Source organism: Primulina tabacum, chromosome 7 (assembly GCF_025594145.1).
Source record: "Primulina tabacum isolate GXHZ01 chromosome 7, ASM2559414v2, whole genome shotgun sequence".
Lineage (NCBI taxonomy): Eukaryota > Viridiplantae > Streptophyta > Magnoliopsida > Lamiales > Gesneriaceae > Primulina > Primulina tabacum.
The window spans coordinates 38,825,580-38,847,231 of record NC_134556.1 but is presented as its reverse complement, the minus strand read 5'-3'; the positions used below and the strand labels follow the sequence as shown (position 1 = coordinate 38,847,231).

The 21,652-nt window shown below is 34.2% G+C and overlaps 4 protein-coding genes and 1 long non-coding RNA gene across 9 annotated transcripts; 1 reads left to right on the top strand and 4 right to left on the bottom strand.

Annotated features, from left to right (window-relative positions):
* Positions 1-1,494: 1,494 nt before the first annotated feature.
* LOC142550986 (transcription repressor OFP13-like) lies at positions 1,495-2,580 on the bottom strand. The gene has a single exon (XM_075660038.1). It carries the CDS (start codon positions 2,415-2,417, stop codon positions 1,689-1,691), a length of 729 nt encoding a protein of 242 aa, XP_075516153.1. The 5' UTR covers positions 2,418-2,580; the 3' UTR covers positions 1,495-1,688.
* Positions 2,581-6,215: 3,635 nt separating this feature from the next.
* Positions 6,216-7,930, bottom strand: LOC142551863 (putative CCR4-associated factor 1 homolog 11). The gene has a single exon (XM_075661314.1). It carries the CDS (start codon positions 7,790-7,792, stop codon positions 6,857-6,859), a length of 936 nt encoding a protein of 311 aa, XP_075517429.1. The 5' UTR covers positions 7,793-7,930; the 3' UTR covers positions 6,216-6,856.
* A 970-nt stretch (positions 7,931-8,900) lies between these two features.
* On the bottom strand, positions 8,901-11,583 carry LOC142551862 (ubiquitin-conjugating enzyme E2 variant 1D-like). The gene is made up of 4 exons (XM_075661313.1): positions 11,419-11,583; positions 10,026-10,165; positions 9,520-9,645; positions 8,901-9,220 (listed from the first exon to the last, which is right to left on the bottom strand). Exons 1-4 carry the CDS (start codon positions 11,450-11,452, stop codon positions 9,080-9,082), a joined length of 441 nt encoding a protein of 146 aa, XP_075517428.1. The 5' UTR covers positions 11,453-11,583; the 3' UTR covers positions 8,901-9,079.
* A 1,408-nt stretch (positions 11,584-12,991) lies between these two features.
* On the top strand, positions 12,992-17,144 carry LOC142551861 (uncharacterized). Of its 5 annotated transcripts, none has more exons than XM_075661311.1 (2): positions 12,992-13,135; positions 13,569-15,645. In XM_075661311.1, the coding sequence occupies exon 2, from the start codon at positions 13,569-13,571 to the stop codon at positions 15,456-15,458; it is 1,890 nt and encodes a 629-aa protein (XP_075517426.1). In that variant the 5' UTR covers positions 12,992-13,135; the 3' UTR covers positions 15,459-15,645. The 5 variants fall into 5 exon arrangements, with proteins under 5 accessions (XP_075517426.1, XP_075517425.1, XP_075517422.1 ...); XM_075661310.1 differs by having other exon boundaries at positions 12,998-13,135; positions 13,561-15,645; XM_075661307.1 differs by adding an exon at positions 16,773-17,144 and having other exon boundaries at positions 13,072-15,462.
* A 1,846-nt stretch (positions 17,145-18,990) lies between these two features.
* On the bottom strand, positions 18,991-20,243 carry LOC142550984 (uncharacterized). The gene is made up of 2 exons (XR_012821453.1): positions 20,100-20,243; positions 18,991-19,566 (listed from the first exon to the last, which is right to left on the bottom strand). It is a non-coding gene; the product is annotated as an uncharacterized LOC142550984 (long non-coding RNA).
* Positions 20,244-21,652: the final 1,409 nt, after the last annotated feature.

Genomic DNA, 21,652 nt, shown 5'->3' with positions numbered 1-21,652 from the left:
TCGGGGAATCCCCAAACCCGAAACTTCGGGGATCAACTTTCCATCCCCGTTTCAAAAATATTAATATGGCAAGACGATGACGAATTCCGAGATTTTCTCAAACCAAACTTATTATTTTCTATTATTATTATATATAATATTAATATTAATATCAATATCAATATTAATAATATTAAGATTATTAATATTTTAAAAAATAATAATATTATTATATTATTAATATTAATTATACTATTATTTTATTATTAGTATTATTTTCGGGGCGGTTTCGAGGATGAGGATATTAATCCCATACCCTGCCCCGAATTACATCGGGGATTTGAAAAAATCCTCGAACCCGAACCCGAAAAAATCGGGGATCCACATCCCCGTTTCGGGTTTTCCCCGCAGGGCCCCAAACCTGTGGAGAAAGTTGTCATCCCTAGGGTTGATCATGGAAAATACAAACGATAGACTTCCACGACGCACTAAAATATTTAATATATGTTATATCAATTAAATTTTGGTGATTTAACAAATTTAGTCAAATTGAAAATCAACTAAACTGAAAGTATTATGAGACAATATGATCACTTTTATATATATTATGGAATGTATGATCACTTTTTTTTTGTGTGTGTGTGTATATATGTGTGATTGGAATTAATTATATATGTATAGTAGAATGTATGATGACTTTTTGTATTCCGAAGGATGAGAATTTGGCATCATATAATTAATTCCAATCACCACCATCTTTACAAATTTTTAATTATATATTTTTATCTTATATAGAATCGTATTTATTATTTTTTGTCGGCCCTAATTAAAAAATTGTGGACCGATATTAAATAAAGTTCGTGTGATGCAGGAATAAAGTTAATGAAAAAATTGTATTGGAAAGCATCGAAAATGACAAACATTAGCAAATACTAATATTAATGACTTGTTAGTTTTCACTTTTCGATGTAAATCCAATAATTTGAGCCGAAATCTAAGTATCCGGATTATTGGACATCAATGTTAAACCAAATCTTGACCCGTAATGGAATTATATTACTTAATTAATTATGCAAATATATAGAAATAGACGTCAATTAAATTAAACATAGGAAATAACAAGAGTAGGTCTCTTATGAGACGGACTCACGAATCTTTATTTGTGAGACGGGTAAACCCTACCGCTATTCACAATAAAAAGTAATAATCTTAGCATAAAAAGTAATATTTTTTCATGGATGACTCAAATAGAGACCCTGTATCACAAAATACGACATGTGAGACCGTCTCATACAAGTTTTTGTCAATAACGAATACGTAGATAAATCCCTTTTATGAAATATTTTCCATATTCTGAGGCTTGAAAAGATGCGATTTCATGAATTTATACCTTAGGAATTCATTTTCCCATCTTATCCCCATCTTCGAACTACGTTCGGTTGCATGCATGAGGTAATAAGAAGTATGAACAACATAAATTAAGAAAATCACAATTAAAATTATGCTTTTCGAAAATATATATAACAGAATTTTGATTTCAACATTCTATAATATTATAACTGGTACTTAAAAAGGATTGCCAAATTTCCCATTAGGTGTCGACAGATTGATAATTTCTAGCTAGCTATTCTTGATTTCTTAGAATACAAATCAAAAACTTGATCGATTAAGCTTTAGAAGAAAAGAAGAAGGCACCTCTTTCTGAACATTTAACTAGAAGAAGAAAATGACAGAAGAGATGCTAAAGAACACTGTGTAGTATTTGAAGAAGGTGAACAATGTTCGACGATGGCGGAATTTGAAGAATGATCGTTAGCAGAAACAGGAAGATGCAGCAGCAAATCCACAAAGGCGCCAATTATATATCCACGATTACTCTTGAGATTGACTCTTAAGTAGCAAGTGAGTAAATCCTCAAAACAATCCCAATCTTTTAACCCGTGGGCTTCAATCATTTCCTCCATCGAAGCCCTGAAATCCAAGAATGGGTCCCTGGAATCCATAGCCATAATTCTTACGCTTTCTCCGAGTTGGAAGCCATTTGGTTTTGCCTCTTCTAGGATAGAGCTTGTTTCTCCAGGCTTGAAGAACAGCCTCTTCGACTTCAAACCCTCACGAATCTCTAAGTTATTGAACATTTCTGATGAAAAAGAGAAGCTGGTTTCTTTGGGATCATAATTCATGCGTTCAAACGAGTTGGTGAGGCTGAAAAATGAATCAGCTGGGGTATCAACGAATTCAAGGGTTTTGTTTGGATCAACCAGATAGGCTGAGTTCATTATCCCATTATTGGTGGTGGAGCGGAAAGATAAGGTTTTGGGATGGTTGACACAGGCTGGCCACAGCCAAGGAGAGGCGGCGGCAGCTGTGGTGGTGTGCTCTTTGGGTTTTGGCAGAAATGGTGGTTTCACTTTCTTTCTCATTTGACTCGTTTTCATGGTTAGAAATTAAGCGTCGACAAATGGGACATGGAAAATATGATACAGTACATTTAGGTTGGTGATACACATAGGGGCTGGAGGGTTTTATACCAAACCGGACAAAAATAGATACAGTTTTCAGTCTACCGCAACAGCCGATCGATGCATAAAAACCAATGCAATATGAATATACATAATTGAACTGAGCGCATATATTACTGCGTAATAGACATGACTGATGTACTTACTAATAGTTCGTTATCATACATTAGTTGATTATACATTAATACCTTAATCAAGTTCTACAAAGAATTGGAATTAATTTAGAATTATAAATTATTAAGTTATTCATATATATTTATATATTAATATATCATTCTTATATCATATATCATCTTACTGATGAATAAAAAGTACCTTGAGATCAGCTGAGATTTCCTAAGATATTGCTCCTAAATGGAAAAGGAGTATAATATGCATTTTATATACAAAATGATATATTAATAATGACAAAAACTTGTGTGAGATGGTCTCACGGTCCACGGATCGTATTTTGTGAGACGATCTCACGGGTCATATTTTGTGAGACAGATCTCTTATTTGGCTAATCCATGAAAAAATATTACTTTTTATTGTGAATATAGATAGGGTTGACCCGTCTCACAGATAAAGATTCGTAAGACCATCTTACAAGATTACAAGAGACATACTGAAATAATTCGTCCTTGAGTACTCGGATGTAAAGACCAGTCCCTCTCCTTTTTCTGCTATGATCCATGATAAATCTTTGTGCGGGGGGGTGTTTTCCGTCTGTTAAAAGCTGTAAGACGAAAGAACCAAGGAAATGTTAGCATCTACTCTGACATGAAATTTTGTATGCTGTAATTTTAGATTATGTACGTAATCATTTCAAAATTTTACGTCTCGCTATCAGCACTTTTGTGGACTGTATTAATGTATTTTATTTAAGATTCATCCACACAACGGAGGCATATATCATCTACGCAATTTAATATATAAATTAATTCAGTTTTACAGATACATATAGATTTTTTTTCCATGTTGAGGAAAAAGTTTGTTATATTAACTACAATTACATATCGAATCTCAAATATCATTCAAAATTTGAGACTTTGATGTCAGATGATCTCACGTAGTACTATGATAAAATATTATAATATAATCATATCGGTAATATCTTTCAAATAAACTTTTATTATGTTTCCAACGTAAATATGTTAAATTGATGACCGAGCAGAATTCGAACACTGAGCCTGATTAAAGACCAACCTCTAGTCGATGTTAACCTTTTTATATTGGATTAAGATTGCATCCATTGTCGATTTCTACCCCTTTTGGACTAAGACATGGATCATGCAAGGCATATGCAATTTGGATAATAACATAGATTGTTGTCTTCGTTATACCTTAAAAATAAGGGACCATGTAACCATGTTACCTTGGACATTTCTGATGTTGGTCCTTATCTTGAGCTGAAATAAGGACATGGGTGTTAATTTGATAGAGACAAAATTTGCCCAAATTGTTTAGTGCATGAAAGGAACAGGCATGTGATACATTAATGTCAAAAATTTAGTCACACACTAGAACAAAACAAGTAGAACATTTCTATCTCATTTCTGCAACTTGAGCTGATCGCACTATATAAAATGATACGTCTTTGGTCTATATACATAGAGTTAAGGTAATATACAGCTACCCGTAACTTTTTTTTAGCAATTCATTTACTTACTATGATGCTTCACGTGGAACAATTTAACGAGCGTGTGTGTGTGAAAAATACAAAAAGAAGAACCATAAGCAATATCCGTCCAATCTAGTCAAGGAACAAAAAATAACATATGCCATATGGATATATCCTAAATCCTGCCACTCAAAAGACTAGATGATTACCCAATCAGCATAAGGCTGGACATGTAGGTCAAGAAAAAAGAAAAGAAAGAAAAGAAAAGACTAGACGACTATATGTATTGCCAATGATATTATAGTAACTGTGATACGATCAAAGAAAAATTATCAACATGCAACTCAAGAATCATGCCACATGACCAAAAGAAAAACCATCAACATGCAACTATCAATTCATTTTTAATATTTTCATATATTTTGATAGGTTTTATTTTATTTATATAATACATATTCATGAAAAGATGATTTTGACCCCATAAATTTTTTGAGTTCCAGAGCTTACTTTCTCCCTCGTACAAAATCCCTGGCATCATCACTGAAATCACAGGCGACAAAAAAAAAAGAGATAGTTTACCGAATAAACTTAAATTTGCCAAGAAAGAAGCTTGAATGTACAGCACATGCACACTTTTCCTGCAAAATGAAATAACACGATAAAAAAAAACAAAAGATAGTTTACTGAGTTACTTAAATTTACCAAGACAGAAGCTCGAATGTGCAGCACATACACACTTTTCCTGCAAAATGAAATAAATGATGACAACATGATCTCCTGAAATTTGAGCAGATTATATAGGTCCATGCTAAGTGAGAATCACAAAATAAGATCTGCCATGCGTTGCACAGATTACAACAAGATTAAAGAAGACAAGACTCAAGACCCATGAAATCGGAATCAGATTCAATGTAAATTTAGAAGTAAAAGAACCAACACAACGTGGCTATCCATCAAGAATGACAAAATTATCCAGACAAAGTCATTATCTTATAAAATAATAAACATGAAATAAAAGATCACATATCTTAGAGACGAGGTAAAAAATCAAGGTTAGTAAGCCTCAAAAACCTGCTTTGCAGCCATGGCCTACAACAAAAGATAATATCTTAGCCAAAAATATTAACACGTTAAACCCAACAAAATGAACTAACAAGAAGTTTGAGGTCATGTAACTTACCAGCTACATACTCTGCCTGACAAAATCCCAGTCATTAATCATGGATTGAAAAGAAAGATTTTCCATAAATGAATTATAAAAAATTGATTAAAAAGTTTTTCAGTTAGTTTCATACTATATTACTTTCTTGAGTTTTTCAGTTTATATAAGCAAATCAGTGTGATAAATGAGATTTTATGCAAAACTCAGCCACACTAGAAAATTATTATATCAGGTGACAATCTGAAACTGCAACTCTTGCCTCATAATCCAAGCAGTATTCTAAACAATCTGCAATCTGGAATCCAAGATTTACATATTTCACATAACCACAAATTTCTTTACTGACAAAAATCTGAAGCAGTAATCTAAACAATCTGCAATCTGCAATCTTGACTCCAAGATTTACATATTCCACATGACCACAAATTTCTTTATCGATAAAAATTCCTGCAAAACTTCAAACTTTTTTCTGTTTTATGCAATGCTAAGCAAACCAATAGCTTCATGGGAAAGCCTTTTGCATTATGTTGTGAGATAATATTGCCACTTTCGTTCTTCTGAAAAAATACTTTGCAGCAAGTGTTTACGCAGGATTTGAATTTTGTCTCCAGCTACCAAGTAAAATTCATTAAGAGCCTGTGAAAGATTGTAGCGAACCAGTACCAGGAGAAATGAACATGGAAATGAAGGGAAGAGGCCTCAATCTCCTAATGGTAGGAAGGGACAGTGCAGAGAATGATGAATCTCCCTAAATATCTGAATGTGTAAATTTGGAATTGGATGAAGATTAAAATGAAGTCATTAATCTACACAAATCAAATAAAATCAGACGGATTAAAGGTCTTTGTACAATGAGCCAATTAGTTTTCTCCTCCGACTTAAGCTGTTAGGGATCAATTATCAGACGCTGAGTGAAAGATACCGATATCTGGATGTTATATTTGACATCTTTATGGTACATGGGCTCGTAAACTATAGCGTCAACGTCTTATTGTAATGCAGTTCATAACACTTCAGTTCTGTAGGGACAAACTTTCTGTTGTTAGAAAAATGAAGATAAGGGAAGTCATGAGAAAGAAACCTTTTCCGATGGAAAGAAAAAAGAAAAAAAAATGCCAGAGCATGCTCCCATTTCCAATGTATATGTGTGTGTAGAAAACTTAAAAAAACCAGTGTTGTAGGCGTTCAAAAATCAAACATTAACTCCTCAAAATTGCTAGGCATTTGCTTTATTTATAAAATCAACTCTGTGTTAACAATTTTTCGAGATCAATTAACATTTTATTCTTAAAAAAAATAATTTCAAAATATTATAAAGTTCAAAGACAATTTGATTTCAGAGATAGTTCCTGCCACTGGTCAATTTTTAGCAAACCAACATCATCATTAAACCATGACTAAAAACAAATATTAAAAAAATAATAACATTATCATAACATGCAATGCATATTAACAGAAAGCATAAATAAATAGCAAAGCAGGGGAAAAAATATGAACTGGAGTTTTGGTTTTCAGATGAAAGGCTGTACAGAATACCCAAATAGTGGTTTTTTTATAAGTGCTTCAGAGCATCTAAACAATTGAATCTAATCAAGGGCCAAGAATCTCTAACCCATAGAGAACACCAGCATACTTTACAGGAAATTCACCATTTACTAGATTGCTAAAGTAGACACTTCTGATCTTCTCAAACGCCTGCCACGTAAGCAGGCTATCTGAACCAGCCTGGTGGCAACACCCTGCAGCACGCTCCACCCCAAGCGACTGTGCCACCCTATCCAAACCCCCATGAAGTCCCTGGCAGAATTTCATCAAGTGTTTCACATCATAAACATTGTTCCCAAAAAAGACCATCAGACAATTCAGAAATTCAGCAAGGGTCCCCGGCAGGTTCTTCCCCGTTAAAACCTTGATGAGGTAACCGAAATCGTAGCCACTGTGAAAGGTTATGTAAGTAACATTTTCATTGCAAATCAGTCCAGAAGTCATCATAAGCTGGGCAAAGCGATACGTACACACACCTAGCTGCCGATTGCGCACGAAGTCTATTCCCTGGTGACGTAGAAGATCAATGGAGGTCGGCGCGTGGTCATCATGAGCAATATCAAAATCGCGAAAATTAAACTCCCAGACGAAGCAATGATGGGGACTTCCAAGGTCAGGGAAGTTGCCAGAGGAATCTGAAAGCGTGATCCCGACCTGAATAAGCTTGAGCGCGTCAACATTCGACTTCAGAGTGTGGTAGTGATCGATGGAATTTGGATAACAGGGGCGGTGCTGAAACACGACGCCGGGAAACTCAGTGTCCATTGAAACGACAGGGAAACAGTCAATGATGCCACGAATGATGCAAAATTCGGACTCCAAGTTACTGGACCAGACTGATCGAATCAAGATAGGCTTTTTACAGTTTTTGAAAACGATCTCCAAAGAACTTGGCTGTTGAGGGACATTGAGAGTCGGCGATGGCAAGGATCGGTGTGGCGGCGCTGGTAGGCCGGAGGCTAAGTACGACATTGTGGGCATCCAGATGGGAGTCGATCTCTTGATAGCGATGGGAGAATTTGAAGGTAAAACTAGGGTTACGGAAGTTAAGAAGACGTGGGCAGATAAGGGCACCGATTAATTGGGGTTTTGCAAGAAACTACTATCCTTCAGCCTTATATATTGAATGACATAATTGCCCTCCACAATTTGAATCCCCCCAATTAACATTTCCTTTGGACAACAAAAACATGTGTGAGATGGTCTCAAAAATTGTATTTTGTGATACGAATATCTTATTTAGGTCATTAATAAAAAAATATATTTTTCATGCTAAGAGTGTTACTTTTTATTGTGAATATCGATAAAGTTGACTCGTCTCGAGATAAAGATCTGTGAGACCGTCCCACACGAGACCTACTCTTTCTTTTGTTACCAATATCGTGCTATACTTTTTTTCAGAATAAATATTGTGCTATCTTTAATTAGTGATAATGATAAATACAGTGAATGATAAACCCAATTTAAATATAAAAATAGTCAATTAAAAATGGTATTTAGTGTGTTTTTAAATTAAAAAAAATTGCCTAGATTGTGTAAAATGTTTTAAATTTTTGTCATTGCTTGTGTTTTTTCATTTTCATCTGGATTCGAACTCATACCCTCTCAATATAAAAAAAATTTTAAATTAATAAAATGAGATTAAAAAAAAGGTTTTTTTCATTGTCGTCTGGATTACAACTCACCCAATATAGAAAAGGTTTGTGCCACTGTTCAATAGTGACGGTTACGAAAACATATTTTGAATTTTTATAAAAGAGATTAAATTTTTAAATGGCTTTTTTTAAATTATTTACTTGTTAAAAAAAAAGGCTCTATCCAAATTCCAAATACGTGATAAATGAATATAAAAACAGGCTCTATCCCTAGGTTTGGTCAACACCTCACTGGGGCATTTCACGAATAATTACATGCCGTAGAACTGCAGCAGTGTTTCAATAGCAGTCATTGAAGCAATGTTAGAACATTCGTTCTACAAGGGTGGCACATCACACATGGCCACAGCACCAAGGGGGTGGAAAGGGATCGTGGAAAGAGAGCAAGAACTGACCGACAAAAGGGTTAGACAGTTAAAAGATATGTAGAATGATTGTTAAAGAAAGAAACTCCATAAACCAAACAACCCAACAAGTCCACAAATGGAGTACACACAAGGGCCATAATGAATACAAGAGAGTCGACTGGGAAAAGCCTTTTGGGTCATCCCTTAACATTACAATATGAAATTACTTAGCACAACAATAAAAATCTGTATTCATTATCTTTCCGCTAAAAATAGGTTCCTTCGGGAGGCTGGACTAGCTTACGGTTATGTGGAACAGCCATCTCCTTCTTCAACTGTGTTAATATGTCTTCCATCGTGTACTCTCGTTGCCAATTTGCTAAAAGTCCAAACTTCTTCGGTTCCACCTTCACATCAAACATCATACTTAATCGTTCCATTGTATATGATTTGACAGAACAAGCGACTGACAAACTAGGGACAGACGGACCAGTGGGAGTGAGGAGGAATGATGTCCCCCTCAAGTCCTCAACTAAGATTTATTTTTTCAAATTTTATGTGTATATTTTCTGAAAATCGAAGTTTCGCCAGCCCAAACCATCCATTCCCCCCCCCCCTATGGAATCCTATGTCCGTCCAGTGTCCAACTAACTATACAGATTTTTCGATCATTAATGAATTAGACATGAGATGATTGGGTTCATACCACTCCATTTTCATGGTTTACGCATGTCATATTGATCCGGGAATGGAAACGAACACTAGGAGGCTTCTCCGGGTAGTCTTTGTCACAGAACAGCTTCAGTTGGTAAATGCGTCCTTCATGTACAGACTGACAGGAGGAAAAATCAGAAATTAGTGTAATTTGCTTCGTTCTGGCGAAAGTTCGATCAAGATCATGTCAAAATTGAATGGGACTACATTTATTAACGATCTTGTTGTTCTGCCAAGATTCACAAATCAACTGCACAATTAGTACCTAAAAAATAAATCAAAAATGCCTGATCATGAAAGATGGAAAAAAGCATACACTTGGCTTGTGTGCATTGAAATTTTCAGTGCCTGAATAAGAATTCCATGACCATTATCTTAAATCTCCGAATCAAAATAAAAAGTACAAATAAATGAACGACAAAAGAAAACGCAGGAAATTTACTTCACACATACCACTGCACATCAAAATGAGACAACATAAGCAAGAGAAGTACTCACATTGTGAGGGCCTATTATGGTACCAGTCCAGGATCGCATGTAAATGTCATCTCCATCATCCATTCCGTAGCTTACAGTGCCATCTCCAATTCCCTTCTCTCCACGTTCAAGTTCCTCTAACAATCTGAAATTTCGGGGGACTGCAAAATACTAGCGAGTCTTGAGATGCTAAATATTTTGGTTTGGTAATCCACAACTTAGATTATAACTTAATATTTAGAAGAAAACAGACTCCGAGGAAAGAGAGTTTTTATGGTTCATTATTCATATCCGCTTCAGAGGTCAAAGGAGATTAGATCAACAAAATGAAGGCTTGCATTTTAAATTTGCCTATGGACAGTGGTTTCCAACAATATCAGGGGAACGACAGGAAAAAAACATACTACGTATCACCTAATACAGATTTGAGGGGGAAAATAATTCCTAGAGGAGAGTAAAGAGAAAAACAAGCCGGTAAATTCTGCGCATGGTTCAGGAGCTTGAATCTTTTCGACTCACAAGGCCAAGAACATTAGAAAAGAGAGAGAGACGACATCACAACAGCAAGCAAAGGATGTCGCCTCCAACCTCCAAGAAATCTCTCCAACTTTCAGGTGACTTTTGTATAAATGTCAATGTCTTACCCCCAAATACACTGAGGTTGCATTAAGATGGAAATATTTGTAATGAAACACACCTTGAATATATTTCAAATTCATCTCAATAATCATTGCTACACTTAACTAAATTAATAAGGGGTGAATTTGAAATTCACCTTATATAAATTCATCCATATCATCTCAAACCAAATCCATCCTGATAGATTGATACGCCACGAATAAACAACAGAACTCAATACACAAAATGCATGTGTTCGTTCTTTTCACCTCTCAGAGAATCAAAGAAAAGGCCAAAGATGAGGAGGATAACCCCCCGAGGGTAACAAACAGAAATGAGATAAACAATCTGGTAAATTTCGTGCCCTGGTCAGGAGATTAAATTTTTTTAGCTTGCAAGGCCAAGAACATTATATGATTATGTAACTTATATTTTCTAGCTCATTTTTCTAATCTGTGCAAGCCAAAACAACTTCATTTCCATTCAACAAAATTTTCCTCAGGAAACTAATTTCAATGAATTCAGATACTCCGCAACCAAAATAAATCCAATCACCGTAAAATAATCTTGATCATCAGCGCAACATGAAGAACTTTTCTACCAAATTCCGAGTTCAAGCCTTGAAATGGTTCGAACAATCAAACACAAAACCCAACAAAATCCATCGACCCATTAGTTTGATTTTCCATAAAAATTAAAATGATCAACAAAAAACATAAAGAAAACGAAAAATTAAAAAGAAAAACTAATAAAAGTATCAAAAAAATTATTCTTCCGGATAGGAAAGGGTAATTACCTACGATACTGGATCCTCCTGAACCAAGGGTCATGGTGTCCGTTCAGAATTCGAGTTTTAAGAAAAGATCTAAAGTGATCTAAGAGAGATTTTGGAGAAGACGGTGTCGGGAAAATCTGACGAAGCAGAACACTGTGGTAGACGGCCTAAAAAGGGTTGAGAGTGGCGAATAAAGAATAGTCAAAATAAATAATTGGAATTTACTAAAAAAACAACAACAACAACAAAAAGGTTGAGAATAGCGAATAAAGAATAGTAAAAAAATATTATTTTTTATTGACACATCGTCTGAGTGATAATTTATCTAAAACATATCAGATATAAAGTTTTATTTATGTATGAGTTTGTAATAGTTTTGAATGTACTTTATAAAATTCAAAACATATTTTATTTCGACTTTTTTTTGTATTTTTATAATTTAAATTTCATTATTATTATTTTTACATATTTTGGACATCTGTACAAATTTTATCGTTTATTTTTTATTAATTTTATATAGATTTTCAAACATTTATATTATAATTAAATAAATTAAATTGAAACCAAAATTTTAAATATAAAAATAATTATATAAATATTTTGTTGATGGTTAAGGATATAATCGAGTTAAGTTGAACTCTGAAATGTTTGACTTTGATTCGTTATAATCGAGTCGAGCTCGATTTTTATTTAACAAATATATCCATGGCTCACGAGCTTTTATCAAACATAAACGAGCTTAATAAATTATAAATTTAAATATCATTAAATTTATTAAAATCTAAATACCTAAATTATGTATTTAGATAAAATTATAATATTCTTATTAAGATTTATAATTTATTATAATAAAGAAATTCAATATAATTTTTATATTTAGAATAAGTAAAGTGTAAAAACTATAAATTTAAGTATCGAAACTATTATTTTTTCATCTAAGAACTGACTCATGAGCATACCAACGAATTCGATCACAAGCTAACGAGCCGAATATTGTAAAGTTTAAATTTGGTTCCTTTATCTTAATGAACCTCGTTAAACGAATTCAAACGAACTTTTATAAAAATCGAGTTTCGAATAACTCACCGACGGCTTAGTTCATTTGTATCCATATTGATGATGATGCATGTATCCAAATTTAAATAACTGAAATAGATAAACATTTTATGTGTGAAAAATATTGATGTCATATTGCTAAAAATTAAGTTTAGAAAAGATTTTTTTCCCAAAACTCAAACTTTAGTTTGTTTTAACTTTCAACTTTCATTTTCATATACTCCTTACTTTTGTTTCAACTATTTTTTTATCATCTTTAAAATAAGTAAAAACTATTTCAAACACTCATTTAAAAATTAAGCAAAACAAACGTGTTTTTTTTACTTGTTTTGATTCAGTGTAGTAATCGGTAGATGGAATCATCCATAAAAGGATTTAAATTAGACATGATCTCAAGAAGTATTGGGAGTCGATTGAAAATCGTTCAGAAATACAAGGGTCAATGTGTAATAACGTATAAGAATCGGTAGATGGAATCATCCATAAAAGGATTAAATTAGACATGATCTAAAGAAGTATTGGGAGTCGATTGAAAATCGTTCAGAAAGACAAGGGGCAAATGTGTAATAACGTATAAGAAACCGGAACACGCTCAATATATCTCAGAAGCCATTGAGCGCAGCCATGTGAAAGCAATCGCGGCTTTAACAAACAGCAGAAAGGATCGGTAATCATCACCTAGGTAATTAACATTTTGTAGCGACTCTTCGTTTTATTGGAGGAACTTATGCTAGATTGAATTTGTGTTCATGGTATTTGCTCGCATCGCTTTGAGTTTATCGATCCTGGTTTTTTTTTTTTTTTTACTTTCTGGGTTATATATTATAATTAATTCTACTTTGAGTGCGATAATCGTGTTCGAAAAGCTTTTGGTGTTGAGTTTTGGCGACGCGAACTCGAAAAATGGCGTGAAAGCTTCATGTGATTATTTTTTTGCTGGTGTTGCATCGAGTTTGCAGATATGCATTTTAATGTATGGGATATTGTGTTTTGTTATATTGTCTCCTTGTTTCAATTCCGTAGATGCAAGGATATTGTTCTTACAAGAAATTTATTAATGTGTTAAATGAGAAGCCTAAATGCATATGTGCTGTTTAATCCTTGAAGTGTTATAGATGTCGCTGCATCTTGGAAATATATCACCTCACATTCGTAGAGATGACCTCGAACGTGTTTTCCGGAGGTTTGGGAAGTGTACTGTACGGGTGGTGGACAAATATGGATTTGTTGTTTTTGATTACCCTGCAAGTGCTGAAAAAGCTCTGAAATCGCTGAGAGGAAAAAGGATATGTGGAGAGGCTATAACTCTATCTTGGTCAAAGCGGCAGCCTCGAGGTTGGCAGGGACTTCCTAGAGGTGGTAAAATATATGAGCCACCTATCAGAAGACATTTGGTAAATGAAAGTGTTCATCAAAGATTGAGCTCAAATAATAAAGAAATGAATTATGAGCGGGAAGATGGTCAAGGCAGGAATCTCGGTTCTGCTGATCTGGTCGATGATTCACGTGGCTATCATCCTGATGATTTAAAAACTTTTGTTAGGGAGAAGGATAGTGCGTTTTCAAATTATAATCTGGAAGTAGGTGTTGGGAAGAACCATTTGGAAGTTGAGAGGTGGAGAGAACCGGTTGCGGATGAAAATGGTTTTGAAAATGCCTTGGAATTTGATAGGTATGAACCTCGTGAGAGTGATGATGAAAAGGAACAAGAAGAATATAAATATGCATCTCCCTCGGATGGTTCTCCTGCTGCCAGGAAGTCTAAAGAGAGACCGGGAATTGAGCAAAATGGTCAGTCAAAATCTCAGAAAACTTGCTATACGTGTGGGGAAGTGGGTCACAAAATGAATGTGTGTCCATTAAATCTGCTGAGATCAAGATCGCTAGGAAGGCTGCATCAACGTGGTGGAATTGTTCCCACAAGGCAGCAGGAAAGTAACCGGGAGCCATCCACTTACAGAAGTCATTGGAGACTGATGAGACGTGGAGATTCACCCTTTCGAAGGATAACTCCTGAATTCAGAAGTAAGAAACGGAATAGTAGAGAATATGAAAATGATCAAAAACATAATTCAAAGAAAACCAGGGGGCTATTGCCATCTTCAATTCACGACCATACTTCATCCAGATCTCAGTCACTTTCTAGATCTTTAAGGTCTTTGTCTTGGTCTCCATCAAATTCCAAGCACAAATCAGTATCTTCCAGAAACCATACCCAGCCTTTTTCTTTGAGGCCTTCAACATCATGTCACTCCGGTTCTAAGGCCCTCAAGTCAAGGTCTGCATCGAGGTCAGTGTCTCCTACATCTTCAGGATTAGCTATAGGACTTGTTAGAGATTTGTCTTCTTCCCAAAATAGTAGACCAACAAACACAAAGGATTCCATTGTAAAGGTTTCTGCTGGTCTTGTTCACAGCAAGGATTTGTTTGAACAATGTCGTTATGAAAGGAGTCGTGTAGCTTCGTTTAATCCTGAAATGATCACTGCTGTAACGGAAAATGAACATGAAGCTGGACCCTCTAAATTGGAGAAGGAAAAAATGAGGAAGGATTTTTTTGAAAGGGATAGTGCTCTCTGCGAATCTGCCTCCAAAGTCACCAAAGGTTCAGGCTCACTGTTGGAACCTAAAGTACAAAAGTCAGAGGATGGCTGCAATTCTGCGGGAAATTTATTGCCGCATCGTATGAAGGATGTGAAAGGTTCTCAAACTAAGGATCTTATGTTGGAAGATGTATTGGCACCAGGCCCTTGTATCACCTCAGGAACTAATACTGTTGGTTCAGTTAGAATCTCTTCACAGGAAATATACATGGTCTTAAAACATTATGGCCTGCAGTATCCAGAGGAAAATGAAAATGAATTGCCCGTGGAAACTTATTTTGGGTCTGCGCGCTTGTGGCCTTGGGAAATAATATACTACAGGAGACTGAAAAAGGGTTTTGATCCAGCTAAGATTCATGCGCAGAGGGTTGCTCAGAATAAAGAATTTAGTATTGTTGATTGATCTGGTACCTGCTTTGTTCTTTTCCTCACATCTTTGAGTGATTTGCTGAAACCATTTATATTTGTTTTTGTCTTGACTTTCCCCAAAAACTGGTTGACGCTCTTACATGATACATGCCATTCTCTTGTCATCCAAGTTTTCCCTACTTCTAAGTATTACTCAATCTTCCTAAAAGAAAATTTATCAAGCATCTCTATAGCGTCTAATTATTCAGTTTCTTTCATTTTGGGAATGTTCCCTCTGCATAGTTCACCAAAAGTATTCTAATTTGTAGGATTAGCTGTGAAGAAGTTAGGAAAGAATTGCAAGTGAGGAAAAGGTTTCTATACTTGATGCTTCATATCAAGATTATATATTGGAGGCGGACATGGTTGTCCTGTTTTCTCAGGCTTTACAAATGTTTTACATCTTTTAATCTTACAGCTTCTAACCAAACACTTTTTCTGTCGCTAATATATTTCTCATTTTCATTTTTTACAAAAATTGGGAAGTAAACACCAATTACTCGTTTAGTGAATCTTGGTGATGTTGGCTTTCCCTCTCTTAGGATCCACTGTGATCAAGTCCTCTGTTATCACCTTTGTCACCGCCCAACCCACCGCCCGTTTCTTTCCAATTAGTCAGCCGTTGTTGTCATCCCAAAAAAAATTGGACTTCAAAACTGGTAATAAAGGAGACAATTGGTTGTAATTCTGCAGCTAGCATGATTTATGACTATTGGGACTTTGATCCAAACTTGAGTTATATTTTAGCTATGTCACATTTCCTACATGCCACCCATTATTGGTTCATTCCACGAGTCCTCTCTTATGCTAGCAACAACTAAAACACTTTAATCTCGTATTGCTGCTACAAAGATATCTCTCTGGTTGAAAGTGACTGGCCAAATTAAGAACTGTGGAGTGGAGGTATTGTAACTACAATGCAAGGATGAGTAAATGTTGGCACATATCTCTTTAATTCGGTAGTGATAAAAAATTGAAGTAGACTATTCGTTAATCATTCTACAATCAACTATGCTTACCGAAGCCAAAAAAATTTGGGTTTAATGGTGATGGCTACTTCTCTTATATACTATTTCTTGAACCGAATCAAATATTAGTATAATTTTTCTGCGTTTTGGGCCTAAGTTGCTCGGTTCAGTTTAGTGTTGTACTTTTTTATGTCGCGTCTTCTTTTAAGATTATAGACTTTTTTAAAATGATGGGTTTGTATTTAAGTCTAGCTCAAAAGCTAGTTCAAGTAGGAAAAATGTTCAAATTTATACATACAACTCCTAATAACTTAATTCATCTGATGTTTTTTCACGTCTAGGAACGAACATTTGGAGCGTGAAGTTTACAAGACGTTTAGCGGGTGGTTCACAAGAGCAGTTCAACACGTAACGGTGAGTTTGTGTTCTGATGTCATTAGATATATCCTAGTGGATCTATTAAATCATTGAGATTTGTATACATGGAATTGGACAATCATCCACATTTGAGTTAACTTTTGGGGTGGAGCTAGACTAAAGTCCATAATTTTAACATGGTATCGATCACATACCCATTGTTATGTATTTGATTGTCTTTATGGGGCATCCGTTAAATTTCTTGTAAACTTCACGTTCCAGATGTTCATTTCTGGATGTAAAGAGGTGTATTAGATATCTCACATCAGATTAATTAAATTTTTGGGATGATTTTAAACAAGCATCCTCTTGATCTAGTTTTTGACGTGAGTTAGACTAAAGCTATAATTGTAAAATATATCATAGCTCAGTTTCACTTTTTATTCGTTGGACTGCTCTAATGAAACACTCGCTAAATGTTTTGTAAATTTCATGTTCTAGATGTTCAATCCTGACATGAGGATGTGTGTTAGATGTCTCACATCGAATGTATTAACTTGTACAATCATCTTTATTAAACTAGCTTTTGAGGTGCCGAGCACAATTCTATAATCTTATCATCTTTGGTATCTTTGATGATAATATAATATCAATTGAGTGTGCATATATTTCATGTTTACAGAAAAAAGTCAAACCAATTGTGGAAATAATTATTTCAATATCTTAGATTACATTTAGAAAGACTAAATTATGAATACATTTGTGGCTATTTTCTACTCAAGTTAGAACACTCTGTAGTGATATTATTTTGTCGACTGATATATTTTGCATATTGATACTTTTCAAATCCAATCTCATGTCTCATTTTATTTATAAATAAATTTAGGGTTAGTTATGCATTAAAAGTTCATTAGTTAAAGTTTCATGATTTATTTTTATATCTCGAAATAATTGAAGAAAGATCTGTAAAGATTTCCGTAGATACTTTTCAGTTTCACATTATTCTTTAAAATTATAATGAAGCTTTGGTTTTAGAATTATATATTTGGAGGTCCATACAAAATTAATTGTATTTGTGTCACCTCTCGTAATGTATAACAGATTATATTATAAAGATATATGAGAATGTTCAAATAAAGTTACCAGTTTTTAAATGAAGATTATAATAAATAAAATCAGTGGTAAACTGTCGGCGAAGAGCGGATTCGAGATCACCCGACATTTTTATAATAAAAATTGCAGATACATCTTCGTTGTCAACTTCCAATATGTACAAACTAATGTTTTTTGCCATTTTTTGCAAGAACGTTGAAACTCCACTGTTGTTATTTTTTTTGGTTGAACACGGGATAGATCCGAGCTATCGCAGCAGTTTGTAAATTATACTAGTTAGATAAATTTATTAAACAAATTTTGTGTCGTAGACTCATTCAATAAAATATTAATAAAGAAAATCAAACTCATAGCTATCCTTCAAACATTCATATTTATTCTACAAAGTCAGATCTCGTGCGGACAATTTGTGTCCATCTTTATTATTTATTATATTTTGTTAAGATTGAAACTTATTACTGACTCAACCTCAAAAGTTAGCTCGAGTGAGATTGTCCAACTTCATATATGTCACTCGCAGTGATTTTATTCAATCGATATGGGACAACTAATATAACATGTCACGCTCAGAAATAAATATCTGCTGCATAATTTACAAATTAAATGACCCAACTATGGACAGAACGGATGACCAACTATAGGCAGTCCAACACGTAAAGTTAAAACCTGAGCTGTGATATCATGTTAAGATTGAGACTTGAGTCTAACTCAAGCTCAAACACTAGTTCAAAAAAATTTATTCAAATTCATATATACAACTTCTAATAATTTTATACTAACAACTAACGTCAATAAGCTTTATCGTCATCAAACGCTTTAAGAAAATGTCACTAGCTGAGTCAAGCGCAAGAAGTGGGTGAGAATAAACCTTATATCTTTTTTTCCAAAAAAATATATATATATACACCAGATTTGAATTTCTATTTTGTTTAACCACGAGTCCACCCTCCTGTTTTGTTTTTCAACATAAACGTTGTTTAATTTTCAGTTCAAAATCTCTGCCATCACATGTCGCCACCTTCCTAAGTTCCCATGCTTTCTTGAAAAGGGGAAATAATTAGAAACAAGTACATATTAAATAGAAGAAAATAACAATACCAACGATCCCCAATATTACTGCTACTTCGCCCCTAAAAATGAGATTATTTTTCCTTTTCTTTTTGATTGATGGGACGAAGTATGACTAAATAACAACTACCCAGCTAATATTGCCATGATTTCGAGATTTCGATTAATTTTAATCCAACAAGCTAGCCTAAGCCGCGGGCCTCTCCGATCATGATATGAAATCGATCGTTCTCAGTTTAACTTTTTCTGGTCGGACCCAATCTTGGCCGAATTCTTGTTGGTGGTGTTATCATGGATGACATCGAGTAAAACGGTGGTCTTGCATTTTGGGCATCTGGGATCTTCCTCTGCTAGCATGACATACATGAGGCAGTTGGGGCACCCAACAAGCATCATTGATGCGGCTTCGGGGCTGGTGGAGTATCGGAGGCACTCGTCCGATGACAGGCATGAGCTCGCTGGGGAAGTTGGCGATTCGGTTGAGGATCGGCCTGGAGACTCGGCTCGAGGTTGGCTGATTCTTGGTGGCGACAAGTTGAGCTTCAGCTCAAGTTTTGGCATATTCCTTCGACTCATTGCAATGATATATGGTGTCAACTGTCCAAATTACAAGAGAAAAAACTTTAAGAATAAGCTACAATTTGCGGTAAGTGGGCAAAATTAACCAAAAAAATTTAAGAAACAAAAAATCTTATTTTCTGTTTATTTATAATATAGATTAGATGAAAAAATATATAAAAGTATGGATAAATTAAAAATAAATGTGGTCTCAATAAATAAGGTCCAATATATAATTTAAAACCCTTTAAAAATAACAATAATAAAACCACAAAAAGCTCTGCTCTTTTTTTCTTTTTTTTTGGTCTTTTGGATTTCCTGTTTTTGAACACTTCGAAAATCCAAATAAGCCCATGCAAACCTCGATAAAACAACATAAAATTCTTCTCCTTTTTTTTAACTAAAAATTTTCGGATACCAGCTCCAAGCATCGTCTAAAGATATGTTCGTCCCTTGAACTCAAATTAACAACTATAGAAATGTTATTTATTATAGCAGAGCTCATTATACACATACCATGCATATATATATATATATATATAGACACACACACAAGTATATATAATAAATACCTGCAGATTCGAGAAATCCTTTTTGCCAGCCAAAAAATCAAGTTTGTGGGTTGGCGCAAGAAGTTGACAACGGCGGCAACCACCTGTCACGGCTGAGAGAGCTGAGTGACTTAAGTTTGTGGGTTTCGGATCAAAGAGACCATTTATATACACAGATGCATAAAAGAAGTGAATTGAAGAGGACGAGAGAGATGGGATCGATTTCTTTAAAGCTTTGATAATAATTATGATGTGTGGTCATGAACAGTTGTACAAAAAGGAGAATTGAATTGGAGGAATTAATGGTAGAAGACGAGAGAGAGTGTCAAACTGATAGGCTGGAAAATGAAATAAACCGAGGATGAATTTCACACAAAAATGGGAAAGCTATACTTTACATTACACAAAAAAACTGCAGCAGGAAAGGAAAGGTAAGGAAAGCAAGCCGTCGTTCATTCATTGCTTTCGGATCCTACAGTGTGTGTTTTGAGTCAATCCAAAAAAACAGAAACCAAAATCAAGCGCTCGATAAGTTTGATTAGTTAGCGAAATTTTACTAGAATAATTTTTGGCAAAAATGTATGTCAGACATCTCACATGTCGTATTTTGTGAGACGGATCTCTTATTTGAGTCATTAATGAAAAAATATTACTTTTTATGCTAAGAGTATTACTTTTTATTGTGAATATTGATAGGGTTTATCCGTCTCACAGATAAAGATTCGTGAGACTGTCTCACACTCATAATTTTTTAAATAACTAATATAGAATAATATATAAAATATATAAAAATTAATATTTTTAAAAAAGACAAATATGAAAAAAATTATCTTTAAAATCTGGACTACACCGGAAAAACAATCATAACACCGCCACCAATAATAATAATAATAATTATTATTATATCAGCACTATGATCATATTTATTGAGTTTCAAAAGCCAGGATTAATTAAATATCATTAACATTTTGATAAAACAATAAAATTAATTGCTACTAATGAAACAGTTAAATTCTCGAGATTTGCTTAATAGTTGTGGCCGACAAAGCCTTGAAGATGATTAGTGCATCATTTATTATTATTAATTAAATTAAATTAAATAAATATATAAAATAAAAAATCCAAAATTTTGAAAATTTAACGAAACAAGACTCAAAATTAAACTATTCAATGAGAACAAATTATTTCCCCTGAAATTAAACCATATTATGAATTTCTAAATTTACTTAGAGTAGGTCTCTTGTGAGACAGTCTCACGAATCTTTATCTGTGAGACGGGTCAATATTACCGATATTCACAATAAAAAGTAATATATTTTCATGGATGATCCAAATTAAAGATTCGTCTCACAAAATACGACCTGTAAAACCGTCTCACAAAAGTTTTTATCATTTACTTATAAGTTCCCGATAGCATACTAACGCCATAATGTACACATAAATAACTTAAAGATCACATGAGGCAACAGGGTTTTATTATTTACTCTATGGGGAAAATGTTATTTCGTTTCTCTTTTAATTTTATTTTTATTTTTTTATGGTTGAATCCCATGAAAAATAAATATTTTCTACCT